Source organism: Oryza glaberrima, chromosome 3 (genome assembly GCF_000147395.1).
Source record: "Oryza glaberrima chromosome 3, OglaRS2, whole genome shotgun sequence".
Taxonomy (NCBI): Eukaryota; Viridiplantae; Streptophyta; class Magnoliopsida; order Poales; family Poaceae; genus Oryza; species Oryza glaberrima.
The window spans coordinates 9,448,057-9,475,093 of record NC_068328.1 but is presented as its reverse complement, the minus strand read 5'-3'; the positions used below and the strand labels follow the sequence as shown (position 1 = coordinate 9,475,093).

Sequence of the window (27,037 nt, the reverse complement as noted above, 5' to 3'; positions counted from 1 at the left end):
AAATACCGCAATCGCACAACCTTCATGCCTCATCACCACGATCAAATATATGGTAAGACATGGCGAGTTGAAAGTCAAAGAGTCTTAAGGAAGTGAGATTCGGAGAATCACACATTCTCTCCCCCATCTATCTATCTATCTCTCCCTCCCTCTCTTACTCCCTCCTTCGGCTATTGCCCCTGACTATGTTGTCTCGTTGAAGGGGTGCTAGTTCACCTTGTTGCCAAAACCGAGAAGGGTGGTAGGGTGTGGTAGGAGATGTGACGAAGAGGCAGAAAGCATGATGATGGATGAAGAAAGCAGAGAAGAGTGTGTCAATGTACAAGATTTTTTTTTCTTCACAATGTATAACTTTATATTTCACCGATGGTCAATTGAAATATTATGACAGTGCAATTTCATCAGATTAGTTGTCCAGTGCCTAATCGTCCCTTATATAAATTCTAGCATGGAAAGCAAAATGATCTAAGCTTATCCTTTTGTGATTAATATATACTACCTGTCTAGTACTAATTTACTAAAATAGTGTATATCATGTTGGATGTGTTGCGCTCGTGTTCATAATTGTTTGGGTTCATAGATGTATTGACCCTAGCTTGCCAATGGCAACGCCAAGGCTCGACAACTATGGATTTATAGATAAATGTATTCAAAACCCAAATATCTTATAACATGAGACAAAGAAAATATATTCAGATATAATAGAGCAGACAAGGAGGGATGAAAATGAAGAGAGCAATCTAGATGTAGTTTTCACTTGTCGATGTCTTTTTAATGCGTAAATAAATCGTAATAAAGGGTCAAGGATGATTGGGTTCTTGTCCCTTACAATAGTTGGACGTGATATCTCTACTACTTTATAGAAATGTACTACTCCTATCGTCTTTTTCTTGTATGCTTCTTCGTGTGCACGTAACTACCGTAGAATCAAGTATGTACTATTCTATCAAAAAAACGAATTTCTAGCTACGAACCTGGACACACATCGTAGGTAGGATTGGTCTTTTTTTGGACTGAGGGGATACTTTCTTATCAATCCACCCACATAGTCAATCTCTAATTATGTAGACCTAAGTTGTTTCAAATTACGAATAGTTTGATAAAAAAAATATTGGCAGCGTAATGGAAAGGTTTGGTTAAGGAGAGGTAGAAGACTCCATTCATCGTATTTGAGTACAATCAAGTTACTTGACCATACACTTGGTTTGAGCTTAATAGGGTTTATTTGGTCTAGAGCCCATACAAACCTTACCAAAATACTCCATTGGTGAGTCAAAAACATAGGGGCGTTGATAAAATTTTGGTAAAGTTACAGTGTTTGGTTTATTGCCAAAATTTTGCTTGCTCTGGTAGTTACTTGGTTGTTGATAAAATTTTGGTAAAGTTACAGTGTTTGGTTTATTGCCAAAATTTTGCTTGCTTTGGTAGTTACTTGGTTGGAGACCAACTAGAGACCAATTTATATCTTCAAAATTTTGTTAATCACAAATAGCAGCCTAATTACATCCCTTGCCAAAATTTTGGTATGGTTACTAGTGAAAGCAAACCAAACATGCCTAATATTCCCATAATAATGTGCATGGGACACAAAATATGATAAAATTGCTAATGAACTTAATCGCGCGTAGTTAGCTCCTTAGGACTTAGCATTGCTGAAGTATTCGCAAGAAAATTTATACTCCAAAACAACAAAGCCTACCTCCAGATTAACTGAATTTACACAAAAAAAATGACAATCCGTTTCTTATAACGAAAACCTTTTTGAAGGTCCTTATGGAGTTATGGTGCACATCGAAATAGTACAAGACAATATGATGAATTCTCTAGTGATGATATGCACAGCAGCACACGACAAGAGAAAGGATATCTCGATTCTCCATAGGGGGGCATGAGCTTGATCATACGACTACATTTGTTGTCATAGAAATATTCCACTAAATTTGCTGTCATCTACATTTATACCACAACCCGGCAGCAAGGGGCTGATATTCTTACTAGCTTCTTCCTAGCAGTAGCAAAATTTCCATGCACACGTATAATAACCGTGTGCAGGAGCAAAAAGAAAAGCTTGTACTGCAGCATCACCAGCAGTATAGCTGCAGCCTGCAAAAATTAGAAATCAAGCATTCGCCCACCCAGATAGCTTATAAAGATCTATATACTATGTAAGTCTGTAACAACCAACATTTTGGTGCTTAACACAACACTAGTCACTCAAACAACAACCTTCGCTGTCTAAGGACTGGGAAGAAAGTCACAGCTGCCTATTTACATGGTGTCCTTTATTCATTATTGCAGTGAAAAACCGCACATGATAAAACCCTAGGTTTGGTTTTTCACTGAAGCCAACACAAGGGTACTATAGAACCCTCAGCTTGGTAAGGAAGTCTGCACAGAAGTCCAGGAAAAGGAGCTGAGGCCCCGTAACTCTCTGCATATCCAGCAGATACTTCTCGTCTCTGGTCTTGTAAAGCTGAAGAAAAGAAACGGAATCAGCAATTCTACAGCCAGATATACAACATATATATAATACATACCAAATACAACAGCTACAACATTCGAATGATACTATACTAGGCTAAAAGTATAATATATATGGCTGACTAGTACTTTTTAGTATTGAAAGTAAAAAAATTGCTGGTTCAAAATGGCATGAACAGAAAATACATATTGACAACAATGCATCAACTCATGATTGAACCTAAAAGGGGATGCATTCTTTAGTCATTCCAATGGGATCTTTAAACCAAGGATTTAACTATGAAGTTGAATATCTAGGGAAAAAATACTGTATCAAACTTTTTAAGTCAGTACTGCTAGAATTTGAAATTGCACACCTGGATTTCAAACTTGATCACAGCAGGTAGCCTCCCATTTACATCACCGTTATCCATTATGATTGAGTCATCAACAAAGCTGTTGTTAACATCTAACATATCAGTGGCCTGAGTCCCAACGCTCCATCTGCATTTCATGTTGTACTGTCCATTCTTCTTCCAGGAGACATTTAAGTCTTGAAGTGCCTTTAGGACCTCAATCATTATCTCGCGAGGTTGAGCTCGTGACTGTTGGATAATTGATATGTCAGTACAAATTTCGGTGTGTTACAAAAGAAGTAAAAAGGAACATCATGCAAAACCTGAAGTCCAAGAGCCCATTTTCTTTCAACAGGATAATGTGGGCGCAAACCACTGGCATGAGGATCACTGCTTCCTGGAAGATAATGCCTTGTATTTGAACTTGCTGATTCCGATGAAGCAAAGCGATTAAAATTCCTCTCCTAATGAACCATCATGTCAGACAGTTAATTAAACACTTTGCAAATTATGTCAGACAAAGATGCTGTAAATTTGAACTAACCAACGATTCTTGATAGTCTGCTCCCAAATAGCCACTGGTAGCTCGGAATCGATTGTCCAAGAGTAAATAATATGCAACAGTTGCCTAGAAAATGGTCTAAAATCAGCAATGTGATCATTAAAAAGGATGAACAGTTCATTTGTTTGCATATACCTCATTCTGCAGTCTATTGCGCAGAGATTCACACACATGGTCCTTTCCATAACCCAAGTTTACGACATCTTGAAGGGTATCTTCATCAATCTTCAAAAAAGGCCATATATCAAAACATTATACCATTGCCACGAGAGCTAAACGGAAAGATAACTATAAAAAATCGAATATGTAAATAAGTGATATTGCAAGTGAAAATTTGTCTGCTTCATTTACATCCGAGGGATTTCTGCTAAGATAAACTACCAGTAGCAAGAAAATACTCCATACACCTCATATTATATAATGTTTGACTTTTTACAATATTCAAGATGCCTTTCACCACTGCTTTATATGGTGTTATGTTGACAAAACATTATTTATTATACTCTATAAGTATATCTCAAGAAAATTACATTAGTAGATAAATTTTGATACATAAATGAACAACTCGTTAAGAATGTGACACAAAGGAAGTACCATTTTGGCTTGCTGTGCTGTGTCTGGTGGAGGCACTGCTAAGTAACGAGGAAGGCGAATCTGAAACCACTGATGCTCTCGAATTTCACGAATTGTGATTCTCTTCATTGGATCAACAACAAGCATCCTTGGGATCAAATCTCTGGCCAGAGCAGATAAATGACTTGGGAGAGTATATATACCACCCTGGAACACCAAACAAACAGGTCAAATACTCAAATATACAGAATAATAATAAAAACTTAGATATTTTAAGGACCATCTAGTCAACATAAGAGTTTACAAGGTCTGGCTAGCCTACATAAATCTATCTCACCTTTATCTTTTTGAATAGGTTGGGGATATTCTCATCATCAAATGGAAGAGTACCACAAAGGAGAGCATAAAGGATCACTCCACAGCTCCATACATCAACCTCAGGTCCAGCATATAATTTACCAGAGATCACCTGCAAAGGAACCATAATACTATAATAAGAAAAAATATTGCATGCAAAGGAGCAAGAAGATATAGTCCCACAGTGATACAAAAAAAAAAAAAAAAAAAAAAAAAACCTCTGGAGCAGCATAGTTTGGACTCCCACAGCTTGTCTTCAAAAAATGGCCATCATGCATGACGTTACTCAAACCAAAGTCAGCAAGCTTTACATTATACTTTGAATCCAGTAGCAAGTTTTCTGGCTTCAGATCACGATGAACCACCATGTTTCTGTGGCAGTATTCAACCCCAGATATAATCTGTTCCATAAAATTTTACCTTATAAATATTAACAGAGATAATGTATACATATTCAACAAATCAGAACAATGAAAAACTCAAGTTCTCCCATAAAATAATGTATGTCCCTCTCTCCATCGTAGGTTAAAATCACATGCCAATGATGACACCAACACAGTGAAGACTTAGGAATTAGTCAACAGTTTGATTTAGTACATCACTTTATCCCACAAATTTAAAACTCAATGATTAGGTTAGAAGCTAAAAGCAGGCCGATTACATGCAAACCTGAGTCAATTAATTATAAACACCACACACAAAATCACCGCACGGCGAATATGAATAGCATGCTTATGCTCCATAGGTTTTGAATGGTGAAAATAAGCAAGCATTAAAGTTGGAAGTAAATGCTAAAAGAGCGTGTTTAACAAGTGAAAGAAATGAGTAAGGTCAAGTACCTGCTGGAAGATTCGGCGAGCCTCATCTTCCTGCAACCTGCCTTTCTCAACAATGTAATCAAACAGTTCTCCAAACTTGCAGTACTCCATCACAACATATATATCCGTAGGAGTGTATATAACCTCATAAAGGCGAATGATATGGGGATGAATGAACAATCTCAGTATCTTGATTTCTCTCTTTGCTGTAAACAAAAAACAATAAAAAAAATTGAAGGTGGCCTTAGCATTTAGCATGCATGAAATTCCAGATTCTAGAATTTCCAGCTCAAAAGCATTCGAAGAAGGTGACTTAACAAACAAAATGTATACTAGAATCAATATATATGTTATCTCAACTATTAGATTAGCTCAAAATTTTGGAAACAGTTCACAGATCAGACCACTACAGGAAGCAAGTAACTTAAGATCATATGAGCACAGAAGATAATAGATTGATTAAAATGGTCTCTTTAAAAAAGGAGGTTACCTTTCTCCTCCATTTCCATATTTCTCATTTGGCGGCGGTTCAGGATCTTTATAGCAACTCTGTGTCCTGTAAGCTTATGCTCTGCAATCTTCACTTTTCCAAATGAGCCAATACCTAAAGTTCTTCCAAGATTGTAGTTCTTCAGTGCCTCAGAATGCCCACCGCCTTTAGCATTTCCATCCATTTTCACTGGTAATATGAAAGAAAATAACTGAGGTCTAGCATTCCACAAACAATTTTACACTTTGGATGGCATATTTATGACATGATGCACACCTTTGAACCAACGCAAAACATGACGCAAGATCCAAGCTGTGCTAAACAGCTTGTTCATAATACTAGGATGATGTATACGGTGTGTCACAGAAACCATGCAATATGTAATTGTTCAAGTTAACATGTTCACCTCAAAGATGAGCTATGTATATCAATTCATAGTAACAACCCTTCATCTCTAACTGGTTGGTTACATTTAGGGAAACACAAGCTTTATGTGCTAGGAGCTGGAGTGCAGTAGAAGCAGAGTTAACGGCACAAGTGGTCCGAATCATCAATGCTCCTCAGAACGTTTAACTTATTCCCTTTCTAGAACCAAAAATCTAACTATAAAGGTTTGCCAAAACCTTATTGTCCAGGTGCGATAAATACCATCCTGCATTGGCACCATCGAATCCTACCAGAACAAACCTAAACATGATCTATAACCCACCGCTGTCCTGTCAAGAGGGTTTGTGCCTAGCCTTCCTTCACCCCCAAAATGCCCCAAGTCATCCCCCTGCCATCAGAACCCCCATCACTAGATGACCTTTACACTCCGTGAACCTCATCTTCTCCACCCATGGTGCTGCTGCAACCAGGATATCAGCTTGGTGCCTTGGTGGTGGAAAGAGATAGACAAATCATGAAATCCTAGTGTGTTAGCCTTAAAAAGGTTCCCTCGATACCATGACTGCACACATGTAGTAAGCATGAAGATACAAGGTAAAAATTCATTCATCAAACTAACGCATAATTAGCACAACACAGGCAAATATTTTTACCACACAAGTTTTTTTTTAAAAAAAAAATCTTTCGGTGAATGGTAGGATCGGGATATAAATACGGAAATACCATACAAGTTAATCTAGCTTATGTTATTCACATGGATTTGCTAATCCGATACTGCGGCCCGTCCATACAAGGACGGGATGGAATCGAAAAGGAATCAGAATCTCTCGAGCGGAAAGATCTTCCTAACGAGAAATCAAACTTGAGGAAAGTGGGATCGACCAACTGACAAACCAAAAAAAATAACGATTGAGCGACCAATCACAACTCCTATGGAGAAGAGAAACTCTATTCGTAGATCTAAGAGAAACATGAGAAAGGGGAGCCGACAACTCCCCTAGTGTTTAGGCGTCGCCTCTACCAAATCCCCACACCGCCACACGCCCAATCAGCACAAAACACCACTCAATTCCCCATCCCCCACCTCGACCAAGCCCATGAAATCACCCCCGGGGCGCCCTCCTCCCAAAACGAGCCGACCGCGCCACCCGTCCCAAATCTGAGCTCAAAACCACCCTCAGCTCCCGACCGAATCCCCCAAACCCAGCGTATCAGCCAGAGAAGCGACTACACAACAAACAGCAGGAACCACAGCAAGAGCGTACCCAAACGAGGGGAATCGAAAACCTACAAGAGCCGAGCAGCAGCGTGGATGGATGGATGGATGGATTACCTGAGCACGCCGGAGCTCCCCGCCCTCGCCGCCGATCGGGTGGTGGTCAACCGAGGTGGAGCGGAGCGGAGGAGGAAGAGGGAGAGAGCCCGCCCACTGGAGCAGGGACGGGAAGAGACGGGAGGTTTTGGGGGGTTCGGACTTGGAGCTCACACTTCACTTTAATACTAATAATCGCTCGGCGTCGTCGCGGATTATTAAAAAAGTGATGAAGGGGGGGAGTTTTGGGCGGTGTTACCGGAGAAGATGTACACGTCTACGTGGCGGCCGCTTTGCCCGTTCGTAGGCTTCTGTCTCTCCGCTCTTTTATTATTTTTTTTCCTCTCTCTCTCTCACACTTTCTGTTTTGTTCCCTCTCGGTGTGCATCGCTTTGGATGGACGGGCTCGCCGGTGGCGTGGATTTGCTTTCGGTTTCCATCGCCTTGTTGCCCTCGCGCACGGCCTGATCGATCGCTAGTGCTCGCTCGCGCGCGTGGCGTTGCGATCAGGGTGGGTGGGTGGGTGAGTGGGTGGGATGGCTGACACAGCGCTGATGCGGCGTGGCGCGGAGCAGGACGACGGGACGACGGGATGACGCGCGCTACACGGCTTCCCAGATTTGTGTTTGTGTGATGCTGGCTTGCACGCTTTGCGCGGGGCGCGGCTGCTGCTGCGGCTACGGCTGTAGTAGGATGCATCATCGCGTCGGCTTGCGGCTACGGCTGCTAGTGCTAGTGCTAGCGCTACCGTGCTATGCAGTGTGGCACATGGTGCACCCACCGGATGGGCAAAGAGGCTCAAGCGTGGCCCTTGCTCGCCGGGCTTTGGCCAACAGGCCGGCCGAGCATATTCCCCTCAGTAATAATCCGGTCAATCACTTCACTGTACGATGGAAATGGTCGACTGCTGCTTGAAAAGCTCAGATGCGCTGGGCGCATTGTTTATAACACTAAAATAAAAGGCGCCACTTGTACCGGTTGTTCTACTCCTTCAGGAGAGAAAAAAAAAAGGAACTCGAGATATTTTTAAAAACTCAACGTCGCATTTCTGTCTCGTTTAAACTAAACAAAACCCGACGGTAACACCAATACTAATAAAACCTTTGGTCTTGATTCTTTGATATTAACCTGCCAACTTGTGCCACTAGCAAGAACTGCACCAGGAAAAAAAAACAGAAAAAAAACTGCGATGGAAAACGTCGGGCGTCATGGCCCCTGCTAGTCAAAAGGCGATTGTTCGGTAGCGGAGATGCGACACACATGAAACGTAATAAAAAGATTCTGCGTTCCCTGTGTGCCTGGCCGCAGAAATATCGACCGGCCGGCCGAGGCGGGCCAGCGTGCGTGTGTGGCGTGGCCAGTTGGTCACTATCATATGCTACCTGGTCATGCACGCCCATGCAAGATCCAGTCACCACCACCACCACTAGTGCACACTGTCCTGTTCACCGACGGCGACCGCTTCCCGGCTCCACCGGGCCACGCACCGTTAGTTCGTTGTGTAACACGTGACGCGCTCTGCCGCGCGCGGGCTCCAGCCGCACGTACTACGTACGTACGAACCGATGCCATGTCGCTGCCTGGCTCGCTGGCTGGCACCAACTACCAACTCGCGGTTGGCCCGTGTGCTGCACTGCTACACACGCAGCGAAGAACGGTGGGCCGCGCGCGGCACGACGGAATGGCGCGTGCGTGCACACGCCGTGGCGTGCACCGTGAAACGCGCCGACCTCGTCCACGGGAAGGGAAACGCACGCTGCGCGCTGCGCGGTACTACTGGAATTCTGGAAAGGAAAGGAAACGACAACGGTGGTGACTAGACCAGGGAAGTGAGTGAACGAGAGACGATGGAGTCGGGTCTCGGTCACTCTCGGAGCTCCTGACGTTCTCTCGGCTGCCCCAGCGTAGGAATGGGGATCTTGAAAACGTTTATTAGCTTTGCGGATCTGTTCGGCTTTTTTATCTCGTATGCTTTGTTTTCTTTCTGATGCGATGGTTGGTGTGGTTTGATTTCCACTAATTGCAAAGAGCCACAACTTTTCTGCCAGTTTTTGTCATTGCCACGGACTTTTGCGAACCAGAAAGCTGCTTTGCTGACACATTTACCAATTACTATACGGTATCATCGCTGATCTGCTCTGGTTCTGTAGACTGTAACTGGAACAGCAGCTTAGATAAACTCTTCGGGTTAACCGCAAACAAATTACTTTTCTCGCTTACCGTTTGAAATTTTGCATCCACTGGAGGACTAATGATTTTATGTTTAATCGCTTCGTGCACGGATGGCAGTAGACAGAATTACGATTAGATTGTACTCCGTATTGTGTTTGATAAAAAAAAAGGTTGCTACTACCTCAGTCAAAAAGACTAATTTTCCATGTCTCACGCGTACTAGTATAAAATCAAAAGACTATAATGCTTTTTATTTTTTTCAAACTCCAGGACATTAGCCCCTCATATTTTTAAGCTTTGATATATTTATCTCTCACTTTCTCTAACTTTAATGTAAATAAAAACAAAAATATTTTTTTAAGATGGAAGAAGTACATGCACGACGTTGAAAAGTTAACCTTTGGCAAGACTATTATTAAAGTATTATTTTCAATCGAGTAGGAGAGAGAAATTTAAATAAATAACTTCCTACTACCTTTTTACAAACTAGCGTCACCCATGTCATCTTCCATCTCTCTTTTGTATTTCCTCTCTCCATCTCTCTCATTCCTCCATTGCACTTGAAACTACGGTAACAACAGTGGACGCAAGGATGAGCAAGCTTGTGGACGGTAGGGATGCTGCGGTATGATTCTACACTCTAGATGGACTCAAGGAATGATGACAGGGAGAAATGCCCTAGTTTGGCCAGTCCGCTATATATCAAGGAGTGAAGAGATCGGAGGCCACAACCCTAAGTTGGTTCTTCTCTCGAAGCTTGAACCGGATGACGATGGCAGCGGATGAGTTCACGATAAGGTTTGAGGTGTTGTTGCGGTTCTTGGAGTCAACATATGTGACATTCAAGGAAAGGGCGTACGAGAGAGGTGGCTGCTAGAGCCCAAGGTTGGCACGAATCTCACGACATAAGTTATTGGTGAGGGGTAGAGTGGAGAGAGTACATGGTTGTGGCTGGGTTTGAGGAGGTACCATTCGGTAACAATGTGGTGATGCTACAATGAAAAGAGCAGCCAACGTCATTCTACTCACTATGGTGGCGAACAATGGAGTGCTTCATTGTTCAACAAAGTAGCTCCTACCAAAGGGTGAAGTGTTGTAAGGCCAAGGAAGTGTGGAGGGAGAACAAGGATGGTGGAGAGGTGCAATGCAATGGCCTGGTAGGAGAAAAAGGGAAAGATGAAGATGGGGCTATGGACATTCCACTTTATACATACTCCCTTTGAGCTAATAATATTGGTCAAAATTTAAAATCTTTGACTATAAATAAAATCTAAAATGTTTATTTACAAATATAAAACCATATGTATAAATTAGTCTTAAAAAATACCTCAAATAAAATCATATATTTGTTGATGTTTCTATATATATTATAATAGAAACTAGTTGTCAAAGTTACTTTTTGAAGACCATATCTTTGTCGAAAACAAGTATTATCAACCTAAAGAAAGTAATTCCCATAGTGTCCAAAAGCAAATGTTAACAGAATTGGAATATCCAATGACAATGTCTCATTAGCGGTATCCACAAGCAAAGGCCATAATCTTTCAATGGCCTATGACAAATTTTCCATAATGTTTTGACTCTGCTCAAAAGGTACTCTCTCTATCCCATAAAAACTCAAATCATACAGATGAATCTACAAGGATTTGATATTTTTTTTCGGACAGAGGGAACTAGAAAATTTGCACGGGCATCAACAGTTCACAGTGTTCACTGGCAATCATAAAGAAATCCATATTACATTGACCTCAAATACCGAAGGTACAAGTTATTGCCAAATCAAACAAGAATACCATAACCCTCATTTGTCATGCTAAGCAAGCACACAGAACCTGTCAACTGCCAAGAACACAAAGATCATCCGAGCACGATGATCTTTGCTGAAAACCATGTTCTTGGACTGGTGAGAATAAAACACCACGCGTGAGCAAACACATGTCTGCTCGAGTCCACACCAAAGGCAAACTAGCAAAGTGATCAAGTCAGAAATTCAAACTACCGAACATACTCAGACGAGCAAATCTTACATGTAAATTTATATTAGCACCCATTGCAGTTGTACCGCTGTAGTAAGTCCCTCTCCAGAAGCTAGTTGATCTGCAAAGAACGTGTAAGAACTTTAAGTAACTGTTCTTGTAACATAGATCTTTCATCACATATGTAATCTACTTTGTTAGAGTGGTCAGGAAAATGGTTTGGGACTACATTCTTTCAAGCGTACAGGGCTGTAATAGCAACAGATGCATCAAAGAGTTTTGGAAGCTCGGTAGATAATACTAGTACTATTGTGCAAACTAACAAATACATGTGTGTGCCTTACTAGTGTAATGAGTTTCTTACTTCGACAAGGTGACAATTTTATTTTACTAGGAACATGAGCACACTACTGTTAAAATTAAGCTATATTTAAATCCATCATATCATTTCTGCAGAACTCCAGAGTGTAAATAAAACCCTTAAACACACCTCAGAATCCCCATGTTCTTTCAGTTCCAGCTGATCATCTGCAAGGTGCTCTCAATCAGAAAATAAGTAATCTTAGGGACAATGTCAAAGTAAAAGCTTTGGACATGTTGAGTTACCTGATGCAGGGCAGTCAAATTCCATATCTGCAATCACTTCGTTAAGATCACCGACTCCAGCAGAAGCATTACCAGATGACATCCGCTTGGATGACAAGGCTTTACTGGAGAAAGATTTCTTAGAAGAAGGGCAACTGGATGTGAGCCTCTTCGACGAGCTGCTACCAAATGGAGACTTTTTGTCAAGCGGGCTAACAGATGATAAGCGCTTTGCAGACAAGCTCCGTGCAGACGGAGACAACTTATCTAATGGACTGTCTGAAGAGAGCTGTCTTTGAGACAATCCGCTTACTACTGGAGACCCTTTCAAGCTTAACCTATCAATGGAGGATCTGCATGCTGACTGCATTGTTTCACTGTCGCTAGGACCATTAACATCAACAATCTTCTCTAGATCAGAATGTCCTCCCACCAGCTTGTCCACAATGACAGCTTCACAATCATCAAATTCAAAACCGTCGTTCAGCTTCCTCTCAAAACTCGGTTGGTCCATGCCTTCCTCAAGTGGTTTCACAATACTGGGAACTGCCACATCGACGATATCACCACCACAGTCACATTCCGAGCATCTCTCATCCACTTGAGTTGTGGTACTATCGAGCCTCTTGTCATCACTATCTGTAGTTAAAGGTGTATCCACCACCTCAAAACCATCGGTTTCAAACTTAGGTTGGTTCACTGGGATGCCACCATGGGCAAGGAGAAGCTCATCGAATAAAGTGGTTAAAGTGCTGGCACTCTCATGGCGCACTGTATAATTCCTTAGCTCACTTTGGATCCTGTGAATTGGCTGTCCACAAAAGTAAACTTTTTCTTTAGGTGAAATCAATAACTATGTAGATTATTGCTAATAAGTAAAGTAAAAAAATAATATAAAAATGAAATGTTTCCTATCAGTAGGTTGTGCCTGAAGTCTTGAACAGTCAACGAGTGTTTATGTTCCTATCAATTGGTTATTCAGGTAAAACCCACAAAAACATAATTTCTTCCAAGAAAAAGAAACAATGTCTAATACATCTACAATAACCAGAACATAAAGTGCACGTATACTTACAGTTTAAATTTTAGATTGACTTATCAACTAAAAACCATGTTCATTGAACTCTCACCTGAGCTTGGCACTCGAATGCAAGCTGAAAGAACGCAGCAGCAACCCTGTGCTTCCCAACTGACTCGGCCAGGTGGATATGTGCGAGCCAGTAGGTGGACTCCTCGAGCGGGTCGAGACTGCAATTGCTGCAGTTCTGCGCACTAAAGAACGGCGTCTCCGCGGACGCGACGACACTCACTCTCTTCTCCAGGGCTCTCACGGCCACCATCGGCGTGTGACCAGCCGCGTCATCGGTGGAAACCTTCACCTTCTCTCCGCTTCCAGGGGCCACCGACATCGCCGCGTCCTCCTGGAAGCTCACCCGCTGCGCCTTCTTCCTGGGCTTGGGATCCAGTTCCGGTCCCGGCGCGGCTTTCTTAGGGGGCTTTGCTGCCAGACGAGACGGCTTAGTCGCCTTGGCCAGATTTGGCGGCGACAGCTTCGGAGGCTTCGCCGCAGGCGGCGGAGAAACCTTCGCGGACTTCTGCGGTGGCGGTGGCGACACCTTGGAGGGCTTCTGAGCTGGCGGCGGTGACACCTTATCAGGCTTCTGCGGCGGCGGCGGCGACACCTTTGGAGCCTTCTGCAGCGGCGGCGGCTTCTCGGGGGCATCATGCGCGTTGCTGCTTCGAACGGTGCCGAACGCGCGCCGTGGCCTGGAAAAAAAATTCTACCTCAGTAAGCGAAAGTGCGAAACCATAGTCGCGCTACACATCTTACAGAGGATTTTTCAATATGGATTGCCGGCGATCTCCTTACCGTGGCGGTGGAGGTGCTGGGGGAGACTTCCTCGTCGTCTTCGTGCGCGTGGAGGCGATGGACTTGGGCTTGGGCGCCGCTATCTTCGCCGGCGCGGCGGCAACCGACCGCCGCTTCCCTGCGCAACCCGCGGAATGGATCGATCTCGTCAACAGAGAGAGAGAGAGGTAACCATTGGGGGGATCTTGGTGCGGAAGTTGACGCTTGCTTACCTGCGAACGGGGTGGGGTGGGGATCCATGGCGACGACGACGACGACGAGAGATCGAGGAAGACGAGGAGGTGAGGAGACGAGGCGTTCGATTGGAATGGGAGGAAATGGGGGAGGGAGACGAATGGATTGGATTGGGATTGGGATGTTGCCGTGGGGAAAGTGGGGGAGGTGTGGGAGTTGCCGTTGGGAGCGTGGGTTTGAAATTTTTTGAACCGGACGCTCCGCTCCGACGACCAGGGCGCGCCTTTCGGTGGGCCGGGCCACCGGCGGCCACAATGGGCTCTGGCCAGATCTGGGCCTCCACTTCTTGCTTCGCCGTCCAGCAACCCGCCATCACGGCAGCAGGATGTCATTTTTATTTTTTTTTCAAAATTCCCTTTCTTCTTTTTCTAACTGACTTGTGATAATGTAAAAGGCATTAAATATACTATACATGCCAATCGTTTATATTTTATTGGGCGATGAATTTTTCCGATGTATGACGTGCTAACTTTTGTACACTGATTTTTTCCCCAATAGTTTACCAATTATACTGTTATAGTTTACACGATATTATTTTCTATATATTCACCATATACGCAGGGGTAACTACACCCAGCCTATACAAATACACAACCAACCAAACAAATTCAATTCTTTTGCATACAAGAATTTTAGATACAGGCAACCAAACAATGTATCGGATGATCCAGGCTTACTTATTGCAGACAACCAACCAGATAGACCATGTTGCATGTGGCTAGGCTCAGCTCGGCCAGGATGAGCATACGAGCCAGGCTAAGATCATTCAAGCAGGCAAACATACCCATCTGGTTGGGCTGTGCAGTGGCCCAATTGCTGAATCCATTTGTGTTAAGTGATAATTAAGGAACTTGGACTATGAGCGATTCAAGAATCAAGATACTAGTACAACCTGGGGCACAAATTCAGCTCTCTTCACCAGGACAAATCAGATCTAACAGTAGGTTAGTTCGAAGCATGCTGGTGTTAGTTTACATTCAGCAACTGGCTGATCACAATTTATCTCCTCAAAGTACAAACTACAAAACCATCTTTAGCTCCTGCTGATGTGATATCAGGCAAGCAGCACGCAGTCCTTCAGCTTTCCATGTCTGAATCAAGAACTGACAGGATGTTCAAGGCGGAAGAACCTATGTGGATTCCCCTAACTACACCGCCATAACCAACATTTATTTGGTGGCACAGAAGCAAGATAGCATCCCACAATGCCGTTCTTCCCTGGAAAATCCAAGCAGGGGGGAATAACATTAATAATACTGGACTTTTTTTTTTGGAAAAAGTTCTTGCAAGAACAGTGCCATCAAAGAATGAACCCAAGTGTGCGACAAACCAACAATTCACTACAAGTCAAGTCAAACTAATATAATATAATGGATTATATCTTTATGCAAATGTTTTGTGCTTAGCTAGCAGAATGTGTTAAGTTGTCAAAAATATGAGAGGCTATATACTCCAATTAGGTGCACTGCCACCAGACAGTCTGAGCTAAAGTCATCAGACTCAAATCATTTGTTTATTATTAGAAATCACATGTTTGTAGCAAAACAACACAGGCGAAAGGTAAAACAGGTTATGATTGCTGCAGTGTGCTTATTCCCAATCTCTTTTGACATACTATGATGATTACTTCAGATTATCACAAAAATGAACAACACAGGCCACCAAACAACCTTTCTTTTGGGTTTGTTTCTCTCTGACTTATCCTTTAACTGCCTATGGATGGCATCTTATTTTTCATTTAAAAAGAAAGTTGGTTTATATACAAACGTCAGGAGGAAAAACAAGAATATTGATGCTTTGCCTCAAAAGGAGAAATAAGAATATTGATGCTGATAAAACTAGATAAAGCAATAAATGAATGAAAATTTAAATCACCTGAAGAGAAAACTGCAACTTTTTGTCCCAGTACAGAGCAAAAATCGGAGGACTCTGCTTGCCCACAGCCAGTATAAGAGCACCTGGGTGAATAACTGCTGGAACGCCGGAAATCAAAGCAACATACTTCTCTGGAAACCTCTCTTTTGGTGGAAGAACTCCTAGAAATAAAGGATTTTTGCTAGATTGGGCACCAGAGTAAGAGGTAGGATCAACATGAAGCATCCATTTTGGGTGTTCGAGGAAAGCAGCAAACAAGTACAGAAGAAGGAGCGAGTCAGTTGGCAGTTCACTGATCCACTTTTTCTCCAATTTACCGCAACCATCTCCATGACCCATATAATCATAATTCTTCAAGCATGTTCCTTCAGCAAGTTCTGTATCATGATAGAATGTGAATAGTATGCAAATCATGCCAAAATTTATTCTCAGTCATAATTCGCTCCAACATATGCTAGAAAATATAATACTAGTATATCATTTCAGCTAAAGGCTCCATGATATGCCATTATGAAATAACATGGTGAGTGTAAGACATTCACCTTGAACTCTCTTAACAGTGTAATCAGCACGGACACTACTCTGTGGTAGCAAGCCTTTTATCAGCTCTCCCTTCATCAGTGTGTTAAGCCTCTGGTGCTCCGTAATTGCATCAATACATGCTTGAATAGACGGAAGGAGGGGATTCTGTTGTGGTTGTTGTGGACTGCCAAAGGTTTGTGCTGCACAGAAAAAAAAAAGCATTGCTAATAAGTAACAAGTAGGTAAATCCATGCTAGCCAAACAAATTAAATCTGGGGGAATCTTAGTGTATCATCTTTAACCACAGTACAAAGTGCTCGGTGCAAAACATTTTGGTAGAATGTGAACATGCAAAACCACAGCAATAAAATGTTTAAGTTACACCAGAAACTCACCAACAGGCGTATCACGGGAATGCAGAAGTGCAGTGCGCAATTGATTAAGAATGCCATCTTCATCAACCGTGATAGTCGGTTGCCAATCTTTAGTCCCACCAAGTGGAGATAAGCCAACCGGCGCTGTTGTGCTTGGAAGATCACTTCCAACCTGGCTAACAGTAACTGAAGCCCCAACAGTAGCAGTTGTTTGCTTAACCTGCAAGGTAGGGCAAAACAAATTTAAAAAATGGTGACAACTGGCCACTGAAATTGGACTAGAGGTATAAGTTCAGCTCAAAATTTGCCAAAAGCAGAGCACCTGAATATGGCTAGTTTTGATCTTTTGGACAAGTGGGTTCATCAAAACAGAAGAGAACCACTGCCTGAGATTATCTCGCCATTGCTCAATCTCAGGGTATACACCCAAATTTTCAAAGGCATTCACTGCCTGCTCTAATGACATTGGAGGTGGAAGCTCACCCTCGCCTTTTTTTGGTGGCGTGCTGTACTTCTGATGGGAGCCAGGAGACATCCTCACAGCCCTCAAAGGTGTGCTTCTTGCAGCACCAGAAGGGGTGGTTGATGTAATGACTGATACAGGGCTTGCAGCACCAAAGCTCGTAATGGTTGCGGGAGGTGTTGCAATCTTACTGGCTGACTCTGTGATTGTGTCAATATTTTCGTCCAAACCAGCCAAGAACTGCTCCAACATCGCCTCTGTCTGTATGCCCTTCGCACTGCCTGAGCTTTTCCTAGACCATGGGGTTGAAGGTGAAGAAATAGGCTTTTGTAGTGGAGTGGAAGGTGATATTTGCACTGATGTGGTCAGTCTCTCACCACCAGGGCTCAAATTGCTGGAACCAATCCTTGATTGCCCTAAAGACCGAGATGGCGTATAGCTGAACGAAGACCTCCTAATCGGAACAATTGGCTCTGACGGAGTCGATGGCTTTGCCTTGGGAGGCCTTTTGGTTTTCTCACTGGTGCCACCTGCTTCTGAACCTGTCATCTTTAACCCGAGAAGCCCCAGTTGGCGTTCAGATAACACAACCTTGTCCTCTTTGGCAAGTGCCCTCTTCCCATTGTAGAGCATCACCGCCCTGAAGAAAGCCGGCAGTGTAAAAAGTGCGACCAGACCCAGCGCTGCCTCAATCAACCTAAAGACAAGCACTGAAACAAACCAGCAAGTTACATTTTGTAGGCACCTCTGGCACAACAAAATCCACCATAATCCAAATGTAAAAACCCAGTCCATGTTAAATGAACTTGAACATGCAAGTTTTTATTTACAACTATTAGAGCTGTTGGAAGAGAAAGCATTTCAGCACACATCTGCCGTGCGATGCACCGTAGTTAGACATGCTTGGCATTTTTACAAGCACCTGACGAGCGACCAAAACAAAGCACAGCGCCGACACGCACACGCCCAACTCGACCCAGCAGGGACACAGGCGAGCTTACCGGCAGCAGCCATGGAGAGGCCCGCGCGGCCGGCGACCTTCACGAGCTGCCCTTCCCTAGCATAACAGCCACAAACAAAATGAGTACCCAACGCATCTGCTGCGATCTGGGGGTTTAGGGTTTAGAAGATGGAGAAGCGGCGGCGATGCGGGTCGACGCGTACCAGGAGGAGAGGACGAGGATGGAGGAGGCGGAGGCGATGGGGGACAGCGCCAGGAGGACGAGGACCGGGAGGGAGGGGCGGACGCTGCGGGAGGCGAGCGCGCGGGCGAGGGACGGGTTCCGGTAGACCGAGAACTTGTCCCGCGCCTTGCCGCCACCGCCACCGCCCCCGCCGCCCTGCTGGAACTCCATCGCCGCCGCCGCCGCCGCCACTGTTGCCGCCTGAGGAGGCGATGCGCCGAGTGTACGGGCAGAGAGAGAGAGAGAGAGAGAGCGAGGTGTTTGAACTTGGGGCGAAGGGCTATGCGGCCATAGCTGCGTTCGAAATTTTAGGATGGGGGGCAAAGGTGGAGACAGACAGCGGCGGACTCGAGGCCGTCCCAGAAGCCAGAAACCAGAGTAGGAGCCAACCGGTACTTTGCGCTTCAGGTTTTTTGAATTCTTAGGCCCATTTGAATCAAATGAAAATCATTTCAATTTTAGAGGATTTTATTTTTATATAATTTTTTCTATATAACCATTTGAATCAAATAAATGAATCCTATGAAATTCCTATGAAATATCTCATTCCATAAAAGTTTTGAAGGAAATTTAAGATGAGGTAGAACCTCATGAGAAGTTTTCTTTGAGAATTTATTTCTCCTAAAATTCCTGTGTTTTTTTCGTCCAATCAAGCAATCATTTATGTGTTTTGCAAATGTTATACTTACATTCCTATCAAAATTATGTATTTTTCATATTTCTCCGTTTTTTCATTCTTAAATTTCAAAGCGAACCTTATTAGTACCGATAATTGCGAATTTGCAAGCGACAAAGGATATTTTCGAAAAGTTTGTTGCAGCAATCCATATTCCATTATGCTCGGAGAGGTAATTCAGTTTCCGACCTTTTATGGATTTAGCATTGTCAAGAGAAATCCCTATCACTCCAAATACGGAAACATTTAAGCAGAAAATTAAATAAAATAAGTTACATCTTATATCGGATATAGTACACCATCTTTAGTCCAATACTGCTATAAATATCATTTATATTCTTTTCGTTCTTTTCCTCCGGTCATCATCATTAAATTGATTTGACAGTCCAACTACCTTCTTCAACTCTGGGCACTAACATACATCGCCTTCAATCGCCGTAGTCCCTCACGCATCGAGCTCCATTATGACCATGCACTTGAGCTGCGCCACTTTGCCTCATGGCTCATGTGCATGAGCTCTATCGCCCACCTCACAAACTCAAACTCTAGCGCCTGTTGTGCACGAGATAGACCATACAACTAAGCTCAAGAAAAGGCTAGTGGTAGTGGTGGAGCTCAGGACAAAGAGTGCTACGAGGGAACGAGCATGAGGAAATCATCAATGGAGCTTGGCGAGGGAGTTGAATGTGAGATGGTCGTCATAGGACATCGAGCGCACATACGGACAACATCATCAGGAACATGAAGAATGTGATAACATTAGGTAAGTGCCCGGGTTGGCCACCAACAAAGAAGAGGACAATGGGTACTATTACTTCATATGTATTAGAGCAAAAGAACACTATCAACTCAGATACCAAATAATTTTCCAAGACCAACAACACCTCAACTTTAGAACAATAGAATAATTTACCCATTTATTATTGATCTTTATTCTTTGACCATGTGTTAAGAGAACATGATCATATTTGAGGCTACAACACTTACAACGGCTATAGCTAGCCCCAATAAGCAGATAGAGAACTTGTTTATTTTGACGGTTGTGTGGTTTTAGGCTACAGCCTATGACCGACTAACTTGGCTTTACTGTTACCGTCTAAAACGCTGTAACAATCAGAACCAATCATGCTCTATGTATAGTTGTATACGTGCGTATATATCTGCTAAGCTATTGGATAAAACAGGAGATTAAGCTTTTTATAAGAAAAGGTAGTGTTACGATTTTCTACGGTTTTGCCGATTGCCAAAAATGCAAGGACACGTCACCAAGACTGATTCATTCGCCTATTTTCTCAAAGCAACCTGAACCATCCGACTCACCACCGGTATTTCTCGGCCATCTTCCCTCACTTTGCCCCCAGTCCGCGTACCCCACGCGTCCCCGCTCTTCTAGGCTCCGCCAGAGGAGAGGCCTCCCCAAATCCCACAATCCCGCTCCCAATCCCAATCCCCACCACCACCTCGCATCGCACGCGCAAGGCGCAGATCCCCATCCGCGGGGGGAGGGAGGGGGAAGCCATGGCGGAGTTCCAGGAGATGGCGGCGGAGGTGCCGCCGTCGCTGAAGGCGATCACGCTGACCCACGTCCGGTACCGCCGCGGGGACACGCTCGGCCTCTTCCTTGCCTGGGTCTCCCTCGTCCCGGTCTTCATCAGCCTGGGCGGGTTCGTCTCCCACTTCCTCTTCCGCCGGGAGCTCCAGGGCATCTGCTTCGCCGCGGGCCTCCTCGCCTCCCAGCTCCTCAACGAGCTCATCAAGCACTCCGTCGCGCAGTCGCGCCCGGTCTACTGCGAGCTGCTCGAGGCCTGCGACTCCCACGGCTGGCCCTCCAGCCACTCGCAGTACACCTTCTTCTTCGCCACCTACCTCTCGCTCCTCACGCTCCGCCGCTCCCCGTCGAGCCGGGTGGTCGCCTCCCTGGCCTGGCCGCTCGCCTTCCTCACCATGCTGTCCAGGGTGTACCTCGGCTACCACACCGTCCCGCAGGTGAGAGACCCCCCTGAATCCCGGATCCGATCTGGTGGATGGCCATGGAAATGTTGGTCTGTTTTATAAATTGATAGATTGATGCATTCGTAATTAGTGTATATGTCATAGATTGAGATTGGTTCATAATGATAAAATAATAATCTAAGAATGGTGCCTTAGCTTGATCCCTAACTTGCCCTCCCAGGAAGACTGATTCATTAGGTGTAAATTTACTCTGGACGTATCTACCTCATTTTTGGTTAGATAGGTGCATTTTATGGTATAATAATGGTTTGAAGATAGTTGCATTATGGTATAATGAAATCCTGACATACATAATCGATATTACTGTTCTGGTCACTAGTCTATGTACTTCTACATACGTTAGCGTTCATTCACGTGTTTTCTTTAACGCTAAAAGGAGCTGATAGTGCAATTATTGGTCTGGGAGAATTAAGATCAGGAGCAGCATATTTATGTTACTTGCTCAGGAACGCTGCAAATAATTGGCTTTTAGGGTGACTTTACATTAGGTAGCTAGAGGTATGCTATATTACTATGCGCTGGCTGCTGCAACATGTTTGCTCTTCTGAGTTGTTGGTGAAAGCTTTGCACAGTTTTTTCATATGGAGAAGTACATTGGTTGGTTGCATTGTCAAATTATAGCTTCAAAGTCTTGTAGATTGCTAATAGGAACCTAAAATGAACGTGTTCAGCACAAGGTTCATATAAACATTTTCCGTATGCCTTCCACGCAGCTATGCAATTGCTGGTTTCCATAACTGTAAGCTTACTTAAAATCTTAACAAAAAGCACTTCCAGAAACCAAACCATCTATTCACAAAGCCGTGGAAAAGTTAGGAAGTCTTGGTGGTGTTTCCATTTCAAAGGATATGATATTTGAAGAATAATGCATTCAAACCTATCGTTCATGACTCAACATCACATACTGCTCCCCTGGTTTTCTGGATGCTTAGGTACACATATTTACCTCATGATCTGTGTTGTAATTTATCGCCCACTTTTAGTAATACTCCTTGGTGTTATCAATCGTTTCTGTATGAAATTTTCATATAGTGCGGTTGCATGTTGTGTACACCCCTTAAAATTGGGTCCTCCTGTTCAGCTGTTCTGCACAGTATAATTAGCTGAATTATGCTCCTCTGGCAATGCTGCTTATTTCTCTGACAGTGTTTGAAATAAAAAGAGCATGTTGTATTGCTGTTCGATTTCTTTTAATTTCAATTTGTTAAATTTACTAGGTATTTGCCGGCGCGGTAGTAGGCCTTGTGTTTGGTGCAATCTGGTATTGGATTGTCAACACCATGCTTGTTGAATATTTTCCAATGATTGAGGAGAGTGCAATAGCGAGGTGGTTGTATATAAAGGATACTTCGCACATTCCAGATGTGCTCAAGTTTGAATATGATAACGCAAGGGCTGCCAGGAGGAAAGTTGCTACTGATTGAGCAAGTAAGTCATAACAATTTATCATTTATCAAAGAGTTATTTTTTTCTTTTTTTCCACTCATTGAAATTGCATTTGATCCAAAAGATTGCAAAACGTACTCCATCAATCTTTTACTTAGTCTTGGAAGTCTGGATATTTACTGCTTGTTGAATCCAATTTAGCTATGGATGCAATAGCTATGCTCCATCTATTGTAGGCATATCAAAATGAAACCATACAAAATTTTGGGAGTTATGATTGTTGGCATATCGAAATGAAACCATACAAGATTTTGGGAGTTATGATTGTCCTGCTTATCTCTCATTTATCTCTCAAATCTCTAGTTGTTGCTCATATGTTCCACTCGTGTCAATGCAGGTTCTTTTCGGACACGCTTGCTGTAGTTCAGGGGATAATCGTGTGGCAAGATACCTGTCACTTATAGCTGCATCTTTGTTAGAAGAAATGTCCATTGGAATTTTGGCCCGTGTTCTTGTTGGCCATACGCAATTTTTGTTTTCTTCTTTCTCTCATTTTTTGTTGACAGTTTGGTGACAAACTGATATTTATTTACATGTTTAGAAAAACGACCATAGTGAACATAACTGAATCCACCTGTCATTCAGTGTTACCTTCCGACGATAACATCTCAAGTGTTTTGTTTTCCCTTCTTTCTAGCAGGTTTCAGAAAACCGAAATAAGCAGTGGCGGTATGTGCTTAGGACGTCGAATGGGATGCCAGATGCACAATTATCAGATTTCGGTGTCATAAAACAAATTAACATTCAAAACACAATTTCCCCCAAATATGCTAAAATTGAATTGCTTCCCATTCCATGCGAGGCCTTAGAAAATCTCTGAGATGGCCCAAATGGCGATTTTCCCCCATTTCAGTTAAAATTGAATTGCTTCCCATTCCATGCGAGGCCTTAGAAAATCTCTCAGATGGCTCAAATGGCGAGGCATGTAAGCCGCGTAGCCGAATGTGTGATACTCTCATTCAGGACTTACAAAATCGCAAGGAAAATATAAAATGATAAACATCATACATATCCATTTCCCTGTCTTCAAATCCTGGCAATCCACAAAGAACACCGTGAAGCACGGTAGGACTATGATTCTATAGTTGCCAGATTTGTTTCGTTAGAAGTGGCATCAGGAGTACCACCGGACGGGCTTTGTTTCCTTTCTGCCTGTAATGATCGACATAGAGATTCCAGCTTCTCTTTTTGATTCTTGAACTTATCAACTTGCTTCTTCATTAACTCACGCTGCGGAGAAAGCAAACAAGGGTTCAATTAATCATCATGCAAGAAAGAAAGACCTGCACAAGAGCTTCCATTATGCATGTGAAGGTACATGGAAGGTTAGACATTTACCTCCTCAATCAACTTCACTAGAGCAACATCTGAATTCTCACATTTACTCTTCATGAATTCATTATCCTTCTTTAGATCCTTTATAAGCTTCACCATCTGATGCAAAAAAATCATGGAATATTTTTTTTTATTTCTGTGGACAAACATTTGATAACTAAGAACAGAATGACATTGTGCGTGAACTCAAATGAGTATGATCACTCGTACCTTTTCCATCTCCTTCTTGTATGTCTCAAAGACTTCATTGCTTTTTGTGAGGGCATCCTGATAAGGTAAAGTAGACAATTTTAAAATTTTAGTACAAGGCAGAGCTATCCACAATTAAAACGGAGAAACTGCTTGAATATTTGCATAGCCATCTGCAAAGGTAAAACCACCATGAGGCATATACTCGTCATTACGAAAAGGGCCTAATCAGCAAAGGTACCTGAAACTGCTGAAATCTTTCTCCATCAGCAGCTAGCTGCAACCTTAAATTCTTCTCGGTAGACATAAGTTGAGAAACTTGATCAGCATATAGCTGCATCTGGGTTTGTTCCTGAGCTGTTTTCTCTTGATGTTGTTGCATTTTCAGATCGGCGAGCTCAAGTTCCAGCATCTTTTCTTTCAACTGTAGAAATATAACATAAGGCAAATAAAAACAAAAGTTCACCACAACGAACAACATATTGAGCTAAGACAAACCCTAAGATAGTCATAAAAACATCCAAGATACCCATAGAGCTATAATAACTGATATAGGTCATAAACATCATACCTGATGAGCATATTTCTGCTGTGTGATATTATATTGATCTGCAAGGTCTTTGAGTTTACTTCTCAGCCTACAAACATAAGCTACCAATCATTATCGAAAACAAAATCTAAGGAAATTAAACATAAGCCTGTAGTAGATTAAGACTGCAATGAATGTAGTCATTAGAAGTGCAATGATGTTGGCAACAAATTCAATCCACTTGAAGAAACTCTTAATACAGAACATAGGCATAACTTCAGTATCTTACAAGTTGTTCTCTTCTAACTGAGCAATGCATTCATTTTTCTGCTCATCAAGCTTGACGCTCACATCCTATAGAATATCATGGATATCTGATTAGTAAGAGCTCAATAGTTGGCATACAAACAAAATTAAGAACACTGGTCTATATTTTCTGAACCACTATCATATGGCATATAATGACCTTTATAGCATTATTGAATTTGTCGGATAACTCCATCCGCATATTCTGCCCCTCTGTGGACACCCTTCGGCACTCTTCCTGAGTCATCAACACTAAAAGATATTATAGTTGAACAAAAGTGAAAATAAACAGACACTTCAAAACTCGATACACTTGTTCCATACCTTTAGCATTTTATTTTGACGCTGAAACTCCCTACAAAGAGACTCTAGTTTCTCTTTAACTGCAATAGCTGCAAGAGACCAAACACAAACCACACAGGAATACAAGATACGTGTTAGTCTGAATAATTCTAGAAGCATCATGTGGCATGAGCATGCGTAAACCAGTATTCCCCTTTGCAGCCACCTTGTCTGCCTCGGTGGCGCTTAGGGGCTTGGCACTAGGTTGCCGCCAAACACTGGTGCATACAAGATACCAGACAAAATGGCCGAGATTATGTGATATTTCATGATAACGGATTGTTCATTCCAGTCAGACAGGAGTCTAATGAAGAAATTTTAGTTAGAACTAACTAATGGTTCAGATGAATTGAACACTAGAAGATATTTATCCAACCACCCTACAGATGTGTTATTTTAACAGTAAAAATCTGAGTGAATCACCAAGGGATCTATGCACTACATTGAATTATTGGAAACAGGTCAGCCCATAAGTTCACATGATAGAAGCTTGCCTGCATCCCTCTCTGCTACCACCTTGTGGTACGCCTGCGCAAGTTCAAACAGCTCTCTGTCCTTCTCTACCTTGCTCTTTTTCACGACCTTGCGCTTCTGCTCACCACTCCCCTACAAAGTCAAGCAGATCAATCCCGTTTAGCAAGCACTAATCCTTCCTATCAAAAACCAATGCAGCACAATGAGGCAGGTCCAGATCCTATAAACCTCAGCAATGACAACCTTCTGATCGGCCATAGATTCCACCTGCTCCACCACACTGCTCTCCTTCGAGGACTCTTTAGCATCTGCAACAACAGGAACAGCTAAATCTCCTAAAATCAGGTGCGACATTTTACTCCGAACCGCAGCGTGCGATAGAGAGGGGGAAAGAGAGAGATCACCTCCTGCGTCGCCGGCGGGTTCGCCGAGAGCACGCTCCGGCTCCGCAGCGGAGCCGCCCACGGTGAGGCTCTGCAGCGCGTCGGCGGCCGAATAGGCGTCCAGGGTGTCCTGAGCGACGGAGGCGAGGGTCGAGGGAGGAGCCCCTAGGGTTTCGTCGCCGCCGCCGCCGCCGCCCACGGTTGCGTCGGCTTGATCGAGGCCGAGGGAGCGGCTCGCGGGATCGCCGGCGTCGGCGGGAGGAGGGGGCGCCTGGTCGGCGGCGGAGCTCTCCACGAAGCCGTCGGGGAGCGAGTCGGCCTCCGGGAGGCGCGTCGCCGGCGAGCCCTCCATTGGTGGCTGCCTACGGGGACCCACCACCCAGGAGAGATAGGAGATCTCCTTCCTTCCTTTCCCCTTCGTTTGGTGTTGCTCTCGCGAGAGGTTTTGGGGAGGCAAAGGGTTGGAGACTTGCAGGGGAAGAGGGAAGAGGGAAGAGGAGATTAGTACTAGTAACTGTTCATTACAATAATAAAGTTCGCCATAATAAGGATTTAAGGGGCTATACAACTGTCAACCAGTCATCCTCACAGATCTTATGAGTGGAGTATGATTCATTCTTTTGAGTACTCCCTCCGATTTATAGCTAAAAATTGCTATATTTTGGGATGGAGGTAGTAATTTATTTTGGCTGCAGGGGCTAGAATATATTCTGTTTAGGACTGAAAATGCCAGCCAGCCTATTTTACGACATCGAAAAAAAAAACTTGGTTGGA

At 43.4% G+C, this 27,037-nt stretch overlaps 5 protein-coding genes across 8 annotated transcripts; 1 reads left to right on the top strand and 4 right to left on the bottom strand.

The window, feature by feature from the left end:
* Positions 1–1,894: 1,894 nt before the first annotated feature.
* On the bottom strand, positions 1,895–7,501 carry LOC127767108 (serine/threonine protein kinase OSK3). The gene is made up of 11 exons (XM_052292333.1): positions 7,337–7,501; positions 5,617–5,805; positions 5,148–5,332; positions 4,527–4,709; positions 4,289–4,420; positions 3,973–4,158; positions 3,514–3,603; positions 3,361–3,444; positions 3,140–3,280; positions 2,838–3,065; positions 1,895–2,473 (listed from the first exon to the last, which is right to left on the bottom strand). Exons 2-11 carry the CDS (start codon positions 5,798–5,800, stop codon positions 2,360–2,362), a joined length of 1,527 nt encoding a protein of 508 aa, XP_052148293.1. The 5' UTR covers positions 5,801–5,805; positions 7,337–7,501; the 3' UTR covers positions 1,895–2,359.
* Positions 7,502–11,048: 3,547 nt separating this feature from the next.
* Positions 11,049–14,310, bottom strand: LOC127767162 (uncharacterized). The gene is made up of 6 exons (XM_052292405.1): positions 14,131–14,310; positions 13,919–14,036; positions 13,179–13,815; positions 12,070–12,859; positions 11,954–11,991; positions 11,049–11,584 (listed from the first exon to the last, which is right to left on the bottom strand). Exons 1-6 carry the CDS (start codon positions 14,156–14,158, stop codon positions 11,576–11,578), a joined length of 1,620 nt encoding a protein of 539 aa, XP_052148365.1. The 5' UTR covers positions 14,159–14,310; the 3' UTR covers positions 11,049–11,575.
* Positions 14,311–15,056: 746 nt separating this feature from the next.
* LOC127767161 (uncharacterized) lies at positions 15,057–18,893 on the bottom strand. Its single transcript, XM_052292404.1, has 7 exons — positions 18,551–18,893; positions 18,388–18,443; positions 17,246–18,096; positions 16,945–17,143; positions 16,570–16,749; positions 16,028–16,404; positions 15,057–15,370 (listed from the first exon to the last, which is right to left on the bottom strand). Exons 1-7 carry the CDS (start codon positions 18,739–18,741, stop codon positions 15,230–15,232), a joined length of 1,995 nt encoding a protein of 664 aa, XP_052148364.1. The 5' UTR covers positions 18,742–18,893; the 3' UTR covers positions 15,057–15,229.
* Positions 18,894–20,589: 1,696 nt separating this feature from the next.
* Positions 20,590–23,317, top strand: LOC127766021 (lipid phosphate phosphatase gamma). The gene is made up of 3 exons (XM_052291022.1): positions 20,590–21,232; positions 22,477–22,687; positions 23,043–23,317. The coding sequence occupies exons 1-2, from the start codon at positions 20,765–20,767 to the stop codon at positions 22,681–22,683; spliced, it is 675 nt and encodes a 224-aa protein (XP_052146982.1). The 5' UTR covers positions 20,590–20,764; the 3' UTR covers positions 22,684–22,687; positions 23,043–23,317.
* Positions 23,318–23,428: 111 nt separating this feature from the next.
* On the bottom strand, positions 23,429–26,623 carry LOC127766019 (uncharacterized). Of its 4 annotated transcripts, none has more exons than XM_052291017.1 (11): positions 26,285–26,623; positions 26,109–26,206; positions 25,901–26,012; positions 25,389–25,456; positions 25,225–25,302; positions 25,048–25,112; positions 24,801–24,867; positions 24,471–24,653; positions 24,251–24,307; positions 24,044–24,139; positions 23,429–23,935 (listed from the first exon to the last, which is right to left on the bottom strand). In XM_052291017.1, exons 1-11 carry the CDS (start codon positions 26,613–26,615, stop codon positions 23,777–23,779), a joined length of 1,314 nt encoding a protein of 437 aa, XP_052146977.1. In that variant the 5' UTR covers positions 26,616–26,623; the 3' UTR covers positions 23,429–23,776. The 4 variants fall into 4 exon arrangements, with proteins under 4 accessions (XP_052146977.1, XP_052146978.1, XP_052146979.1 ...); XM_052291018.1 differs by having other exon boundaries at positions 26,124–26,206; XM_052291019.1 differs by having other exon boundaries at positions 26,109–26,188.
* Positions 26,624–27,037: the final 414 nt, after the last annotated feature.